Source organism: Pyrus communis, chromosome 8 (genome assembly GCF_963583255.1).
Source record: "Pyrus communis chromosome 8, drPyrComm1.1, whole genome shotgun sequence".
In the NCBI taxonomy this organism is placed as follows: Eukaryota; Viridiplantae; Streptophyta; class Magnoliopsida; order Rosales; family Rosaceae; genus Pyrus; species Pyrus communis.
Window position 1 is genome coordinate 21,039,490 of NC_084810.1, and position 19,159 is coordinate 21,058,648.

A 19,159-nucleotide genomic window follows, 5' to 3' on the forward strand; every position below is an offset into this window, starting at 1 on the left:
CTTCTAAAATAAATTAAAATTAAAATAAACAATTAAGTCTTTGCTTAAAAGTTGGTTAAGCAATTTCAAACCTTTTCCTAAATTTTTGCTTGTGCATCAACCTCACCTTGTGTTACGTTTATTACTACTGGTTAAAAAGGCTAAAGAACTTAATACAACAGAATGTGTGGATAAAAAAGTACATTTGAAATCTATTGAGAAATGATTTCATTTCATTCATTGAATTATAATTAGTTACACTGGGGAATTTATATAAACTAGATTTACACAGGTAAAGAAAATAGTTACAGTGGTAACTATTCTAACAACTAACCAACTTTTACTAAAGCTAACTTTTACTTTTACTAGATTCTTTTACAACAGTAACTTGCTCTTCACACCCCCTCAATCTGAACGGAGAAGGTTGAAGTGAAAGCTTGGATCTAAGTTGGAGAAATCTTGGTCTTGGCAGAGATTTAGTGTGAATGTCCGCTAGTTGATCCACACTACATACAAATTGAACAGTAAGAAGCTTAGCCAAAACAAGCTATCGGATGTAATGATAATCAATTTCAACAAGCTTTGTTCGAGCATGAAAAACCGGATTTGAAGCTAAGGCAATAGCAGAAACATTGTTACACCAAATTTGTGGCAAGAATGACAATTTGAATCCAATATCAGTAAAGAGTTGACAGATCCCAGTAATTTCAGCAGCGGTATGTGCGAGTGATTGGTACTCAGCTTCAGTAGAAGGTCTTGCAACTGTGTGTTGTTTCTTTGCACTTCAACTAACAATGCAAGGACCAAGAAAAATGCAAAAACCATTAGTGGATCGTCTATCCCAAGAACAGTCTACCCAATCAACATCTGAAAAGGCTTTGAGAAGTAGGGGAGATGTAGTTTTGGGAAACCATAATCCATAACCAAGTGTCCCTTTTAGATACCTGAGTATGCGTTTCACTACTTGAAGATGAGGTACTCTGGGATAGTGCATGAATTGGCACACCAAGTTAACAGCAAAAAACAAATCAGGTCGAGTCCATGTAAGGTATTGGAGGGCTCCAACAATGGATCGATAGTCCTCTGGATTTGATAACAAAGAACTTGTGTGATCAAGCTTGGCTAAACTAAGTGGAGTTGCACATGGCTTTGCCCCATCCATTTTGGTTCGCTTGAGAAGGTTTAGTATGTATTTGGATTGATGAATGAAAGCTCCTGAGGTTGATTTCTGAACTTCCAGACCAAGAAAGTAATGAAGATCTCCTAGATCCTTGACTGGAAATTAAGTGCTCAACTAAGAAATGATGTTGTTGCAAACACTAGAAGAATGTCTAGTCACTATGATATCATCCACATAAACAAGAACCAAAACCAAAGTAGGTTTGTGCAGCACAAAAAGACCATGATCAGAGTGTGAAACTTTAAATCCGATAAAGAAAAGTGCATTTTGAAGTTTTTCATACCAAGCACGAGGTGCTTGCTTTAAGCCATATAAGGAGTTCTTCAAGTGACAGACATGAGTGGGATTCTCTTGATCAATGAACCCGGGTGGCTGAGCCATATATACATTCTCTTTCAAATAACCATGTAGAAATGCATTACTTACATCCAACTGGTGTTGAAACCAGTTTGATTGTACTACAAGAGTGAGAATTATTCTTATAGTCACAAGTTTAGCAACCAGGCTAAAAGTATCATTATAATCAATGCCCTCTTATTGATTGTAACCTTTAACAACTAGCCGAGCCTTGTATCGATCCACATAGCCATCTGGTTTCCTCTTAATCCGGAAAACCCATTTACAACCAACCAAATTATGAGTGGAGGTAAAAGGAACAAGCTGCCTAGTGCCTGTATTTTGTAAAGCATTAAATTCATCCTGCATTGCAACCCTCCACTGAGGATGTTTTGAAGCTTGGAGATAAGTAGCAGGAATAAACTCACTGTCTAAAATGAGATGGCACAAGATGTTTTGTGGCAGTAAATGCTTTAGGTTTGTATATCCCTGACTTGGAGCATGTTTGCATCGAGTGAACAGATGAAACAGGAGGTACATGATGTGGTTCGGTACATGATGTGGTTCAGGGTTTAGACAATGAATGACTTGTATAGGAGAAGAGTGAGGTGAAGAAGGTTGAGTATGTGCAGTACAAGATGCAAGAGTAAAAACTGGTTCAGGTTGAGTAAGTGAGGAAGGTATAGGTGTTGGAACAAGGGGATTGGTAGGATTAGGAGAATAAAGATTGGGGAATGTAAAGGAAAAATGTGAGTAAATTTCTGTGGTATTTGGAGTGGAGGATTTAAGAAGATGTGGATCATGAAAGGGAAAAGTTTGTTCATCAAAATAGACATGTCTAGATAGATAAACCCGATTAGTGAAGGGATCTAGACATTTATACCCCTTGTAAGCTAAATTGTAGCCAATGAAAACACACATCTTGCTCTTAGGTTCTAATTTGGAGTTGGTGTATAGTTTTAGCCAGGGAAAGCATTGATATCCAAAGACCCGAATGGAATTGTAATCTTGAACTTTTTTGAAAAATTGTTCCCAATGAGAAGACTTGTTGACTGGAGGTAGGCGATTGATAAGATACACTGCAATAAGAAAAGCTTCAACCCAGAATTTATGAGGAACCTGTGATGCAATGAGAAGAGTTCGAGCAATCTCAACAATATGTATGTGCTTTCTTTCAGCACAACCGTTTTGTTGAGGAGTGTAAGGACAACTTAATTGCTGTTGAATGCCATGTAAAGATAGATGATGCTTGAATTGAGAGCTGATAAACTCACCCTCTGAGTCTGATCTTAAAGTGCCAATCTTGTGTCCAGAAAGATTTTCAACAAGAGCTTGGAATTGCACAAAAATGTGAAATACTTTTTATTTATGTTTGAGAGGATACAGCCTAGTATATTTGGTAAAATCATCTACAAATATGACATAAAATCTATAGCCACTAACAGAGCATACTGGAGCTGGGCCCCAAACGTCCGCATGAACTAATTCTAGAGACCGAGAAGTAGTACAGAGAGATTCTTTAAATGGTAACTTGGTACATTTTCCTAAAACACAATTTGAGCAGAAAAATTGGTGAACATTATTAGAAATAGGCAGTGTAGACTTTGATAGCAGTGATCGAAAAGTATTGAACGTTGGATGGCCCAAACGTTGATGCCAAACATGAGAGAAAGTCCTTATTGCAGAATGAGCATGAACATTCGTTGCAGTAGAAGAAGAAGAAGCATAAAATGGATAGAGACCACAGCTGACAAGAGCTCTAAAAAGCATATTCCTCGTAGTAAGATCCTTGACATTGAAGTCAAAGGGATTGAGTGTTAATGAACACCAATTATCATGCAAAAACATATTGGCAGAAAGAAGATCATGCTTCAATTATGGAACATGTAACACATTCTTTAATTGAAAATTTGCAGAAGGTGTTTTAAGTAAAGTAGAACCAAAATGGCGAATTGGCAAACCTTGGCCATCTCCAATATAGACTTTATCTAGACCAGTATTGGGCTACGGATTCTGAAGATTTTGAATATTGTTGGTCATGTGAGAGCTTGCTCCGGAATCAAGTAGCCATGGTGAAGGAGAAGAAGTGGTAGAAGATGCATACTTTGCAAGTTTAGCTGGCGGAACACGTCCTTCAAAATTTGGATTCATGCAGTTGGAACAATTAATAGCAAGGTGTCCAATGTCCTCACAAATTTGACATGGAGTGAATGCAAAGTTGAAAGATCTGAAGCCACGATTTCCACCTCGATGTCCACCACGATTGGTTGAGGTATTATTGAACCGATTGTAACAATTACGGTTGTTGTAGCTCCTTTGAGAGTTGTTCCTCTGAAAATTACCTCGATCATTGCTGTTGTAAAAATTCTGAGATGCATTAGACTGAGCATTGTACGCTTGAAGCCGTTGAGGTGTAGGAAGCAAAAGAAGAGCATTTGAAGTTGCTGGAATAGAGGTAAATGCCTGATATAGTTCAAAGGAACCTTGAGTTTGCTTTCGGCAAGCAAGAGCCATTTCTTTACTGAGAAAAAATTCATGTAGATCATCAATAGTAGTATCAGAAAGACGAAATTGAATTGAATCCACGAAGGAATCATATTCATCAGGCAAGCCATTAAGAATAAGGTGAATGAGATCTGAATCATCAACTGGTACACCGGCAGCAGCAAGAACATCGGAAATTTCTTTAATGCATTGCAATTATTTAGAGATTGTGGAAGTTCCTTTTGACATCGATTGCAAAATTCGATCTCAACTAATGAATGTGAGAACGAGAGACTCCACCAAATCGCTTCTTAAGATTTTGCCAAAGTTCATGCGCTAATTGAACACCAACAGTAAAGGGAATCAAATCCTCATAGAGAGTGGAATTGATCTAAATAATGATGTTTTGATCCTTTTCATACCAAATCTCAAAGGTTGGATTCGAAATCGAGGACAAATTTCCAGAAACATCAGCAAGAATTTGAGGCGGTGGCGATTCAGATCCATCAACAATGTCAATGAACTTGTAGCAGCGAAAGATCGGCTCGAACAGAGAATGCCAAACAAGGTAATTATGACGCTTAAGTTTTGTTTGAATCATGCTCTCAATGTTTTGGACCGTGATGGAGTTGATTGAAGCTTGAAAGGAGGAGTTAGGGTTTGTGTTCATCGGAGAAGAATCGAGATTGGGAGGCAGCAAAGAAGAAGGATTTGCGATCGCCGGAGAAGAAGCAGCATGTGCGGCCACTGAAGAGGAAGAATTAGAAGAATTTGTTGCCATTGATGAACAAGATTGAAGGTTTGCAGACGAAAGATATGGTGTTTGGTAGGTAGGAAAATAAGCAAGAAAATAGCTAAAGAGGATCGAAATCGATTGACTTAGGCAAGAGATACCATACTGATAAATAATTTCATTTCATTCATTGAATTATAATTAGTTACACTGGGGTATTTATATAAACTAGATTTACACAGGTAAAGAAAATAGTTACAGTGGTAACTATTCTAACAAGTAACCAACTTTTACTAAAGCTAACTTTTACTTTTACTAGATTCTTTTACAACAGTAACTTGCTCTTCAAAATCGACAATGTGACTTAAATAATCTTTGTGACACAAATTAAAGTAATGTGTTGAATCCAAGTACACTAAGTGAAATTTTTCAACAAAATGCCTTGTCAAAAGGGAAAAAAAATATTGTTATTAGCATTTCACGATAATTATCATACACACTTTCTTAATTGAAAGTCAATAAACAAAAGAAGAGTATGTGGTGACTATCCGGAATGTTAATAATAATCCTGGAAAAAAAAAACATATAGGATAATAGGCGACTAAAAGTACGTCAGGAGCGATGAAAACACTACACTATACATATGAATAATGATCCATGCAGGGTCATTCAATTTATTAGCAAAAGCAACCATGTGGATACAGGGCCATATCAATCAATCACATTACACAAGCACGGTTTCTACACATATTACATTTCTTTTTAACTAATTAATTAGCACTTTTTGGTGCACACACAAGCACGGGTCAAGACACTACAATGGCCTCTGGTGAATTGCTCCTTTCTACATGTGTGTTTACAGTTGTTAGACGAAAAGCACAACCCTTTGAACAGGGTGCTTGGAACCTCACAGATCTTCCCCTCAACTGCCTTGCTTGACTCAGTCCTTGCCGCAACACCCATTGGCCCCATCTCTAAAGATCAAATTTTTGTTGTTGAATAAGATGCTTTATTCGAAACATCATAAAAAATTAATTATTAAATAAAAGAGGTATAATTACCGGTAGCGGCCAAAAGCAAGACAAGAACGAAGGCGGTTGAAACAAGACGCATTGAACGCTCCATTTGAATCTGTGTATATGTAAGTGTGTGCTTGATCTGTGTGTTTCTATGTGTGTGCTTGTGTATAATAAGAGAGATCTCAGGCGCTGATGCAAAAAACAATAACCATGCAAGGCTTATTATATAGTGATCTAGTGCAGATTAAAGAGGAACGGTCTCCGTAAAGCAAGGTAGCTCCATACCCAAAATACAAAGTTGAAATTTCCAACTTACGCGACACCATAAACCAAATCCCTATTTTTGTTGACTAAGTTCTCTGTCATACATTTTTCTATGCACATTAGAGTTTCTTTTTCAAGCACATTTTACTTTTGCTTTTAAAAGAATACTTGGGTTTTAAGCACTTTGACTTATTATTCACATTTGTATATGTAAATGATGCGGCATATACCATCTAGTTCTTATAATAATATAATTATTTTTTTACACAAGTTTTAGTCTGTCTGTACCAAACTAATCTAAATTATATAGATGTGGATTTGCATATTTTAATATAATTGTAAATGGAAGATAATACGATGGACGGGGCATCGGTTATATATATACATATATATATACACACACACACACACACACATACATACATATATATATATATATATATTATATAAGCTCCTGTAAATTCATACTAATACATAATGGACGAAGTTTGAGATCTATATGAATCGATACATCCTAAAAAATAAAGTCACTAATTAAAAAGTTTAAGAATTTACTAACAACGCACATACATTAATCCATTATATATAGGGACGTTTTTTTTTTTAATTTTTTTAGACTAAACATATACTCCTTTTGAAAAATTGATCAAACATTTTCCTAAAATTTTGGTTATTAATTTCAGTTTTTCACATAAGTTCAATTGTTCTAGAATTTTAGTTTTTCATGACTTCTCCTGGGCATTTCATTTTCTTTTTTCTTTCTTTTTCTATTATCCCTATATTTATGCATTTATTATCCATCTCTATGCATTTTTTTTATTGTTTGCTCTAATTTTTACTTTTTTTTTTTTGTGAATATAGTAGAATATTTATAATAAAAATTTGTCAAATTTTATTATTTAGAAGACCCAACACATAATAAAGATTTGTTTCATTATATAGCTACGTCTAGTTACCTATAATATGGACACATTTAGTTTTATAGTGGATTTGATTTTTTTGTATTTCTCAGTACATTTGGAATGTAAATGTACCAAAATGGTTATTTGATAGAGACATTTGGTTTTGTGGTACATTTGGGATTTTTTGTTCATTTGGTCTTTTGGTACAATAGGAATCTAAACGTACCAAAAGGGTTATCTGACAATGGGCACATTTGGTTTTATGATACATTTGAAATTTTGGTACATTTGGTTTCTCTGTATATTTGAAATCTAAACATACCAAAAGTTACATAACAATGGGTACATTTCGTTTTATGGTACATTTGAATTTTTGATACATTTGGTTTCTTGGTACATTTGAAATCTAAACGTACCAAAAGTCGATACTTTTGTTCTCAAATTTACCATAAGTTTTAAGTATATTTTTATATATCTATATAGGAAAAAAAAAATGTATTGATGACTTTTTATTGAGACAATTTTAATAGAAAGAGTTTTTTTTAAATGAGGAATTAGTTAATTAATTTTTTTTTTTTATTAAAAAATGTGTTGACTCCAAAAATTCCAAAACCTACGTGGCGCGCAGGCCGAGTAACTAATAAGCTAACTATGTCCTTCGGTTGAATGCGGGGCGTGCCAACTCGTCGGCCGAGCTCGGCCGAGGAGTAAAATTCGTTGATGTCGCGTTGAGCGCGTTGCTGACTTCTTTATCATGCGATTGCGACCGAGGAAGGAACGCTCTCGGTCTTTGAGTTCTAGAGCCTGAAGACAAGGCTACTAATTCTGCGAAGTTCACAAATCGTCGGCGCCCGATTCGGTCACTGTGATTATATTCGTAAAAGTATAGGCACGTCGAATCGACACCAAACTATATGGACACAGGTACTCAAATGTGATGTATGTCTTGATGGTGAATGTGGTTCGGCCGTCGGAATGCCGAACTCTGAAACTCACTTGTGAGTATCCAATCATAAAATCACTCGGCGTCCAGTACGCCGAATAACGTAATTCGTAACACCTTACTATGCCGAGAAGGCTAGTAAGGTGACCTCTACCAACAAGGGTTCGAAAACCCTTCCCGGCCGAGACTTAGATAGGTAATCAGTCGGCCTTGACGCAGTGCTGTTTATCCAAACTGAAAGTGCTTCTCGGTCGGCTGATTCTGCGGCAACAGTGCTGTTTATCCAAACTGAAGGTGTTCGCCGGGTGCCTCCACAGTGCTGTCTATCCAAATTGAAGGTGTGTCGACAGAAAAAGAAAAGGAAAAAAATCTCAAGGTATTTGAGAGGCTTTGCGCGGGGCAATTGTATGTTGAATTGAAGGTCCTCTATATTGCATGATTTCTTGTATTTATAGCCCCCCTTTCCTTGAGACCGAATTGCACCCTTATCTGGATTAGGAGTCCTTGTCCCGTTCCAACTATACTTCGAACAAACCTACTCCCACTAGGACTTTGAACTTTCCCCTCTTCCGAGGCTTTATTCTTTGCCGGTCCGGGAATCCTGGTTGCACCAGGACTTCCTCGACCCTTTCTGTTTATTTGGACTACTCCTTCTTAGGATAGGACTCGACCGACCCTACCAACTGGCCCAGAATTTATCACTCGGCCCATAGCATTTGACACAGCCTTGGGTCGAGCACAACCTGCTGCTCTGTGCTCGGCCCAACAATATTATTTTGGGCCCAAACAAAATGTCATTTAATGCATAGAAGGGGATTGATGAAATTAAATTCCTATATTATACGCAATTAGTTGCTAAACTACCTTATGCCTCTATATAAATGCATTTAAATTAATGACAGGGAAATTAAATAAATAGAAAACTATTGAGGTGGCAATTCATCGAAGCACCTTGATCAAATCTTTTTTTTTTGGTAAAAACCTTAATCAAATCTTTAAAATGGATGAATGTTTAATCCAACAACTATAGAAAAGATGTAGGGCATTCTAATTTTAATATCATACAACATATTACAATATCTCACGACGCATTTTCAAGTTTTGAAAGCGTTGCATAACAATTTCATTACCAATACCATCAAATATCTCTTCCTATAAAAATAACCATGTTATCATTCATCCATTAATTTTCTCACGATTTCTCAATTGATCATTTAGAAATTTTATAGCCAAAAATGCTTTTATCATGTGAAATTATTATATGCAATATGTACAATTTTTTCACAAAAAATGAGTTAGGGCATGTATCCGTTGGGCCCAACGTGGCTCCGTCCTTGGTCATACCACACATACTATGTAGAAAAGTGAGAGAAAAATATGAAAGTGTTTTAAGAAACAAAATGTGGAAGAGTCTTTTGCAATGTTATCAAGAAAATATTAATCTTTAAGGACTACTTCTTCTAAAATAAATAAAAATAAAAATAAACAATTAAGTCTTTGCTTAAAAGTTGGTTAAGCAATTTCGAACCTTGTCCTAATTTTTTTCTTGTGCATCAACCTCACCTTATGTTACGTTTATTACTACTGGTTTAAAAGGCTAAAGAACTTAATACAACAGAAGGTGTGGATAAAAAAGTACATCTGAAATCGACAATGTGACTTAAATAATCTTTGTGACACAAATTAAAGTAATGTGTTGAATCCAAGGACACTAAGTGAAATTTTTCAACAAAATGCCTTGTCAAAAGGGAAAAAAAATATTGTTATTAGCATTTCACGATAATTATCATGCACTCTTTCTTAATTGAAAGTCAATAAACAAAAGAAGTGTATGTGGTGACTATCTGGAATGTTAATAATAATCCTGGAAAAAAAAAAAACATATAGGATAATAGGCGACTAAAAGTATGTCAGGAGCGATGAAAACACTACACTATACATATGAATAATGATCCATGCAGGGTCATTCAATTTATTAGCAAAAGCAACCATGTGGATACAGGGCCATATCAATCAATCACATTACACAAGCACGGTTTCTACACAGATTACATTTCTTTTTAACTAATTAATTAGCACTTTTTGGTGCACACGCAAGCACGAGTCAAGACACTACAATGGCCTCTGGTGAATTGCTCCTTTCTACAGGTGTGTTTACAGTTGTTAGACGAAAAGCACAACCCTTTGAACAGGGTGCTTGGAACCTCACAGATCTTCCCCTCAACTGCCTTGCTTGACTCAGTCCTTGCCTCAACACCCATTGGCCCCATCTCTAAAGATCAAATTTTTGTTGTTGAATAAGATGCTTTATTCGAAACATCATAAAAAATTAATTATTAAATAAAAGAGCTATAATTACCAATAGCAGCCAAAAGCAAGACAAGAACGAAGGCGGTTGAAACAAGACGCATTGAACGCTCCATTTGAATCTGTGTATATGTAAGTGGTGTGCTTGATCTGTGTGTTTCTATGTGTGTGCTTGTGTATAATAAGAGAGATCTCAGGCGTTGATGCAAAGAACAATAACCATGCAAGACTTATTATATAGTGGTCTAGTGCAGATTAAAGAGGAACGGTCTCCGTAAAACGAGGTAGCTTCATACCCAAAATACAAAGTTGAAATTTCCAACTTACGCGACACCATAAACCAAATCCCTATTTTTGTTGACTAAGTTCTCTGTCATACATTTTTCTATGCACATTAGAGTTTCTTTTTCAAGCACATTTTACTTTTGCTTTTAAAAGAATATTTGGGTTTTAAGCACTTTGACTTATTATTCACATTTGTATATGTAAATGATGCGGCATATACCATATAGTTCTTATAACAATATAATTATTTTTTTACACAAGTTTTAGTCTGTCTGTACCAAACTAATCTAAATTATATAGATGTGGATTTGCATATTTTAATATAATTGTAAATGGAAGATAATACGATGGACGGGGCATCGGTTATATATATACATACATATATATATATATACATACATATATATATATATATATATATTATATAAGTTCCTGTAAATTCATACTAATACATAATGGATGAAGTCTAAGATCAATATGAATCGATACATCCTAAAAAATAAAGTCACTAATTAAAAAGTTTAAGAATTTACTAACAACGCACATACATTAATCCATTATATATAGGAGCGATTTGATATAGGTGCCTCGTTTTTTAATTTTTTAGACTAAACATACACTCCTTTTGAAAAATTGATCAAACATTTTCCTAAAATTTTGGTTATTAATTTCAGTTTTTCACATAAGTTCAATTTTTCTAGAATTTTAGTTTTTCACGACTTCTCCTGGGTATTTCGTTTTCATTTTTCTTTCTTTTCCTATTATCCCTATATTTATGCATTTATTATCCATCTCTATGCATTTTTTTATTGTTTGTTATAATTTTTACTTTTTTTTGTGTGAATATAGTAGAATATTTATAATAAAAAATTGTCAAATTTTATTATTTAGAAGACCCAACACATAATAAAGATTTGTTTGATTATATAGCTACGTCTAGTTACTTATAATATGGACACATTTAGTTTTATAGTGGATTTGATTTTTTGTATTTCTCAGTACATTTGGAATGTAAATGTACCAAAATGGTTATCTGATAGAGACATTTGGTTTTGTGATACATTTGGGATTTTTTGTTCATTTGGTCTTTTGGTACAATAGGAATCTAAACGTACCAAAAGGGTTACCTGACAATGGGCACATTTGGTTTTATGATACATTTGAAATTTTGGTACATTTGGTTTCTCTGTATATTTGAAATCTAAACATATCAAAAGTTACATAACAATGGGTACATTTGGTTTTATGGTACATTTGAATTTTTGGTACATTTGGTTTCTCGGTACATTTGAAATCTAAACGTACTAAAAGTCGATACTTTTGTTCTCAAATTTACCATAAGTTTTAAGTATATTTTTTATATATCTATATAGGAAAAAAAAATATGTATTGAAGACTTTTTATTGAGACAATTTTAATAGAAAGAGTTTTTTTTTTTTTAAATGAGGAATTAGTTAATTAATTTTTTTTATTTTATTTTATTAAAAAATGTCATTTAATGCATAGAAGGGGATTGACGAAATTAAATTCCTATATTATAGGCAATTAGTTGCTAAACTACCTTATGCCTCTATATAAATGCATTTAAATTAATGACATGGAAATTAAATAAATAGAAAATTATTGAGGTGGCAATTCATTGAAGCACCTTAATCAAATCTTTTTTGTTTTTGGTAAAAACCTTAATCAAATCTTTAAAATGGATGAATGTTTAATCTAACAACTATAGAAAAGATGTAGGGCATTCTAATTTTAATATCATACAACATATTACAATATCTCACGACGCATTTTCAAGTTTTGAAAGCGTTGCATAACAATTTCATTACCAATACCATCAAATATCTCTTCCTATAAAAATAACCATATTATCATTCATCCATTAATTTTCTTACGATTTCTCAACTGATCATTTAGAAATTTTATAGCCAAAAATGCTTTTATCATGTGAAATTATTATATGCAATATGTACAATTTTTTCACAAAAAATGAGTTAGGGCATCTGCCCCTTGGGTCCAATGTGGCTCCGTCCTTGGTAATACCACACATGCTATGCAGAAAAGTGAGAAAAATATGAAAGTGTTTTAAGAAACAAAATGTGGAAGAGTCTTTTACAATGTTATCAAGAAAATATTAATCTTTAAGGACTACTTCTTCTAAAATAAATTAAAATAAAAATAAACAATTAAGTCTTTGCTTAAAAGTTGGTTAAGCAATTTCGAACCTTTTCCTAATTTTTTTTTTTGTGCATCAACCTCACCTTATGTTACGTTTATTACTACTGGTTTAAAAGGCTAAAGAATTTAATACAATAGAAGGTGTGGATAAAAAAGTACATCTGAAATCGACATTGTGACTTAAATAATCTTTATAACACAAATTAAAGTAATGTGTTGAATCCAAGGACACTAAGTGAAATTTTTCAACAAAATGCCTTGTCAAAAGGGAAAAAAAATTATTCTTATTAGCATTTCACGATAATTATCGTGCACTTTTTCTTAATTGAAAGTCAATAAACAAAAGAAGAGTATGTGGTGACTATCTAGAATGTTAATAATAATCCTAAAGAAAAACATATAGGATAATAGGCGACTAAAAGTACGTTAAGAGCGATGAAAACACTACACTATACATATGAATAATGATCCATGCAGGGTCATTCAATTTATTAGCAAAAGCAACCATGTGGATACAGGGCCATATCAATCCATCACATTACACAAGCACGGTTTCTACACAGATTACATTTCTTTTTAACTAATTAATTAGCACTTTTTGGTGCACACGCAAGCACGGGTCAAGACACTACAATGGCCTCTGGTGAATTGCTCCTTTCTACAGGTGTGTTTACAGTTGTTAGACGAAAAGCACAACCCTTTGAACAGGGTGCTCGGAACCTCACAGATCTTCCCCTCAACTGCCTTGCTTGACTCAGTCCTTGCCTCAACACCCATTGGCCCCATCTCTAAAGATCAAATTTTTGTTGTTGAATAAGATGCTTTATTCGAAATATCATAAAAAAATTAATTATTAAATAAAAGAGGTATAATTACCGGTAGCGGCCAAAAGCAAGACAAGAACGAAAGCGGCTGAAACAAGATGCATTGAACGCTCCATTTGAATCTGTGTATATGTAAGTGGTGTGCTTGATCTGTGTGTTTCTATGTGTGTGCTTGTGTATAATAAGAGAGATCTCAGGCGCTGATGCAAATAATAATAACCATGCAAGACTTATTATATAGTGATCTAGTGCAGATTAAAGAGGAACGGTCTCCGTAAAGCGAGGTAGCTCCATACCCAAAATACAAAGTTGAAATTTCCAACTTACGCGACACCATAAACCAAATCCCTATTTTTGTTGACAAAGTTCTCTGTCATACATTTTTCTATGCACATTAGAGTTTCTTTTTTAAGCACATTTTACTTTTGCTTTTAAAAGAATATTTGGGTTTTAAGCACTTTGACTTATTATTCACATTTGTATATGTAAATGATGCGGCATATACCATATAGTTCTTATAACAATATAATTGTTTTTGTACACAAGTTTTAGTCTGTCTGTACCTAACTAATCTAAATTTCATAGATGTGGATTCGCGTATTTGAATACCAACTCTGTAAATAGAAGATAATACGATGGAGGGGCCATCGGTTGTTTTTTCTTCGGCGAATGCAACAAATTCATAGCAATCTTTGCATCAGTAAGCATCTACACATATTCGCACTTTCTCGCAATTGCGGAAAACAGTTATGCACTTGCACCATGGAGCATGTTTGATCCCTACCGATTCTTTTCCTCCTAACAACTATCTATTTAACCCATTAATGTTATCGTTTGTCAAAAAAAAAAAAGCATCGAACATATTGCTCAAGAACGATAAAATCAGAAGATTCATAATTCATTGTATCAACCTTCAGTAGTTTAGATGAATCCTTGAACATTCTTTATACAATGCTCTACGAATTCATGAGGAAGATGACACGAGAAACCTACTCATAGTTCTCCAGGATCTACAGAGAGATCGGGTAGAATATTACGTCCATGTTCAGGTGAGATAGTTGATGAATTCCGCAGCGGTCGCAATGGCACCTCCTGTAATTGCATCCACCAGAACTTTATCCTTGTTCTCTTTGCTGGCTACAGATACTAGAGCCCCGGTCAATGAACCCCCGAGCATGGCATTCTTCTGCAGGATATCAAAAGAAAAAGGGTGAGCAGATGCAGAAGTTCCAATCGAAGTCCGAAAATTAAATAAAAACGAACTTGAAATGGCATGCTTGAATGTACTTTTAGAAGCTACCCGCGCATACTGAAAACGAACAATTACACAAGTCATGGCAACGGGAGGATATAGGGAACATAGAGGTTAAGAGTTTTAAATTAGCAAGTAGACAATCTGAAACAATTTCCTGAATCTAGAAGCTTCATGTGCAAACTAGGATGAATGAGCATGAAAATTACGGCCAACAGTGCTGAACAACTAGCTATCTAGAATTCGAACAGACATATACCCAGTCTCTGCGTCCACGGACCCTCTCGATACCATACTCTGCTCCCACGTACACTCCAGCTACAGTTCCTGTCAATGCAATAGAAGAAATTGTTGATGCTGTTCTCAATTCGCAAAAGTGAGGAAGCTGAAGCAATTTTCCCGGAGGACGAGCATAATCTCATCCATACATACATCTAACACACAACGAAATACGACTCAACTTACCCCAATATGCGCCTTCTTTACACATCTTCTTCAACTGCAAAAAGCAGCACTCTCAATTAGCAGGATTCGGAAATCGTATTACATCCCAATTTTCTCCTCTGAATAAACAACCGATCACCTATTCAACAAATCACCTCAGTATAAATAAGACCTCTAAAAAGCTATAGATCCCACTAAACAAAATCAGTTGAACAACAACTGAAGATGCTGAATTAACCGAACGCAGAGCTACTAGTATGTTTTTTCGGTAACAAGGGGACCAAAGGCCAAGCACAAATCAAACAGAATGAAGTAAACCAGCAAGATCATTGAGCACAACACTAACAATCGAAGTGGGATATCAAAATCGGTACTTTCAAGCTCAATGTCGAGGTTAAGAGTAGCTACTACTCTTGGATCATACAAGAATCGCAAAATCGAAAAACCGAATTAATTAAACAAGGGATTGGTCTGGTTACTCACAGTGTGCTCAAAGTCTTTAGTCGAAATGCCCCCTGCAAAAACCACCTCAAATTATTAGTAAATATAAAATAAAACAAATTAAAGAAAAACCCAAAAATCTCATTCAGAAACCACAATAAATACAACCATCATCATCAGATCGCAGCACAATATGATCGGCATATGAAATTTAAAACTTTCCCACCATCATTTTCTCAGTGTTTCTCGGGAACCAAACAGTAGGACTGCAATGATAAACAACAATACCTTTCTTGGCCGCAGAGAAAGCATCCTCTGCAACTGCTCTGGTAGCAGCAACCTGAAACCAAACCAACAAAAACGACACCGTTTGATTCAAAACCTTGCCATTGCAACCATCAAAACCCAGAAGTAAAATACTCAACTGAGAAAAACAACAAAAAATTTTTTAAAAAAAGTTGAAGATAATTTTTAAAAAAGAAGAAAATAAGTAGAAAAATCGTACGGTTCCGATCTTCAAGAAGCCATCGACGGTGTGGTTGAGCAAGGGGTTTCCCAAGTCGATGACCACGTCGACTTGCGGCCCTGTAATCGCCCCTGAGAAACTGCTTCTCGGCATCTTCTTCCTCTTCTTCTTCTTTCTCTGTCTCCTCACTCTCTCGCTCACTCTCTCTCCCTCCTCTGTGTTTGTAGTGTGACTAATACTATGGTGACAAAATTGGTGGGGGCGTTTTGTGATACGATATTTATCAGTGATGAGACATTTACGAGAATGCCATCGGAAGGTGCCATGCAATGCAGCATCAATTGCATCAGGCGGTGCCGGTGGATCAAGTGCAATGGTGCGTCGTGTGCATGTGAACCGTGAACGTGTCAATGCTAAAATTGGTATTTGCTTTGATTGCAAGTGACAATTTTCATTTCTTTTTAATAATATTTGCTTCGATTGTGCCGTGAACACAGTTCGATACATTAAGTGTCATAATACAAGCAGTTAAAATAAAATTTCTGACTATTCAACCATTTTTATTGTAACATTTAGTGTATCAATCTGTGTTACTGGCACACTTTTTGAAATTATAATTGTTTTTTAATTCCCCATAAAGAAGAATTAAATGAATGAATAAAAATTGTAGTTATTACTTAATGCAATGTAATGTGCGAGGGTGTGAGCTTAACTTAGGGAGAAGGTTACGGTTTGGACTTTGTAATTGCTTAGATCATCACTTGCTCATTCCAATGTTTGATTTAGAATGTAGAGAGGACTAAAATCGACCCACCTAGTTGATCTCATTTTCATTTCCCTTTCTTGAGAATTTTTACTCTTCTGAAAGTATTGAAAGGGTTTATATCATCGTTACAAGTTGTTCAAGTTTGATATGTGTTTAATTACGCAAACTTAGTGGCAAATGAACTTATTAAGGATGGAGTTCCTGTTGTAAATTTTATTTTCACAAAAAAGAACGTAATATAAATAGTCTAACAGAAGGAAAGACACTACAAGATTGAGAAAGATGAAAGTTTAGGGTTTATGCAGTTCTGCGTAACTCACAGACATCAATGTTTTGGTCTTTATAGCATAAACTCTTTTGTGCATGCATTAGTAGAAAACATGCAACATCATCATTGTTCTACATCTTCTTGGGGGAAAAGAACAGAAAACTTGAAAAAATTACTCAAAAGCTGAGTAAATAGAGATTGTTCTCCAACTTAGTACTCTAACCCCACTACTGAAAGAAAAGGCATAAATATGACCTTTCTGCACAATTTCATTCCCATTCCCAGGCCTAAAAGCTGGTGCTGGAAACACCGGCCATGCATTATCCATCAACCTGAAGCCAGAATTGTTCCCTCTCTCCCACAAAAACCCACACCTCCTTCCCTCCAACCGGAACCATCCTTGCCCCCGCGCCTTTATCTGCGGCCTCTCGATGATTTGGTTTGGTATAAAACCGATTAATCTGCATCTACATATCGAATTTGGATTATTAGCCAGTACTGTCCACAGCCATAGCTTCACACCTAACTGATCTGACCAAGTCAGTATCATCAACCGTCCGTTATGCTATGGTGAACCCTTCTGCCTCCTTGGGCACAAATGACTTGAGAAACACCCAAGAGTTGGTGCTGGGGTTGTAGATTTCAGCTGAGTACTCTCGAGGGCTTTGCTGCCAACAACCACGAAGAACCTGCCTTTGTGAGTGAATCCTGATGCAAAGGCTGGTGGATTTTGCATGTTTTGCAGTGCTTGCCACTTACATGTCTTCAGGTTCAGACGTTCAGCCGAGTTTAAGTAAGATGAAGGATCAATATCTGCATATGATCATCGAGTTAGTTCTACAAGAAAAGCGATCATTGTGCCAATGTGCACATTTTCAGCTGAGTGCTTGAGTGGCTATATTTCTAAATCTAGAAAAGCGGCCTAAAAGTCTTTTACATATTTGTGTTTTTGCACTGATCATGGCTAAAATTGAAAATTGCTTGTTCTAGTACACATCAAAAACCCTAATTGGGTAATTGATATATCAAGTTTTGATTTGATTTTGATATATTTCCATGACCAAGCCACACACAAAACACCAAACATATTGAAACATACACATTAAACCATTTCATAAAATTAGGAAATGATGCATCTTATTATAGCAGTGCTTACTAGAAGGGTTGCCCTTATAGCCTCGGGCAACATAGAACCACGAACCATCAAGAAGGGCACAGGCAGTGCCGAATGGATTCCGATGCTCACAGTTCATTTCATGAAGTGAATTGTCACTGCATGAATAGGTACACAGACTGGCATAAGGCTGATTAGGACACTCCACAAGCTTGGCACACAAGAATTGTTCCGGAAAGACTCCGATCACTTGGATTCTGTACCCTGATTCGGATAGAACCTGATGGACTACCACGCAATGGAATTGGGTTGGAGTGCATTGGTAGGCAAACCATTCCCATGATGGAAATGAATATGTTGTCTCCGCTTGTTTGTTGTTGTTTTTATGATCAATGAGGGGATTTTTTCGGATTTCAACAATGCAAATTTCATCGAAAAGGCCAGAATCAAAAAATGGGAAGATGGAATTGTGCAAAGGAATGAGGGTTTGATCATTTGGTTTGGCATTTGAAACTGAAGAAGGTGTTTTGCTGAGGTACCACATCGTTGAATTGGTTAAAGCGGGGTTTTTCTTACTCAGGTAGACGATGGACCCCACACAGAGATTATAGGATTGGATAATGTTTGTTTGGACATCTTTAACAAACTGTCCTTTAAAAACTCGATCAGTAGCACTAAACATCGTATCAAAAGTTCCCAATACAATTAAACGGTTCGACTCTATTATAAGTAAAAGGTGTTAAGTTTAACTTTTAACAATTATTACTAATACAATTAGAGAAATGTTATTCGCACTTCAAAAATCTCATTCCACATTTTTCAAAAATGTATTTTTCTTTCTAAAAGGTGTTAAGTTTAACTTTAACAATTATTACTAATACAATTAGGGAAATGTTATTCGCACTTCAAAAATCTCATTCCACACTTTTCAAAAGTGTATTTTTCTTTCTAAATATAGAAAGTTTAGAGTATAA

General features: G+C 35.4%; 1 protein-coding gene across 1 annotated transcript; it reads right to left on the minus strand.

Moving 5' to 3' along the window:
- Window positions 1–14,309: 14,309 nt before the first annotated feature.
- LOC137742774 (outer envelope pore protein 16, chloroplastic-like) lies at window positions 14,310–16,276 on the minus strand. The gene is made up of 6 exons (XM_068482722.1): window positions 16,077–16,276; window positions 15,860–15,911; window positions 15,614–15,645; window positions 15,152–15,185; window positions 14,946–15,013; window positions 14,310–14,620 (listed from the first exon to the last, which is right to left on the minus strand). The coding sequence occupies exons 1-6, from the start codon at window positions 16,188–16,190 to the stop codon at window positions 14,480–14,482; spliced, it is 441 nt and encodes a 146-aa protein (XP_068338823.1). The 5' UTR covers window positions 16,191–16,276; the 3' UTR covers window positions 14,310–14,479.
- Between the last annotated feature and the right edge of the window lie 2,883 nt (window positions 16,277–19,159).

Coding starts and splice junctions, on each gene's coding strand:
- LOC137742774 (XM_068482722.1), bottom strand. CDS start 16,190: ATGCCGAGAAGCAGTTTCTCAGGGGCGATTACAGGGCCGCAAGTCGAC. Junction 15,912..16,076: donor GCTTCTTGAAGATCGGAACC/GTACGATTTTTC, acceptor GTTTGGTTTCAG/GTTGCTGCTACCAGAGCAGT. Junction 15,646..15,859: donor TTTCTCTGCGGCCAAGAAAG/GTATTGTTGTTT, acceptor TGGTTTTTGCAG/GGGGCATTTCGACTAAAGAC.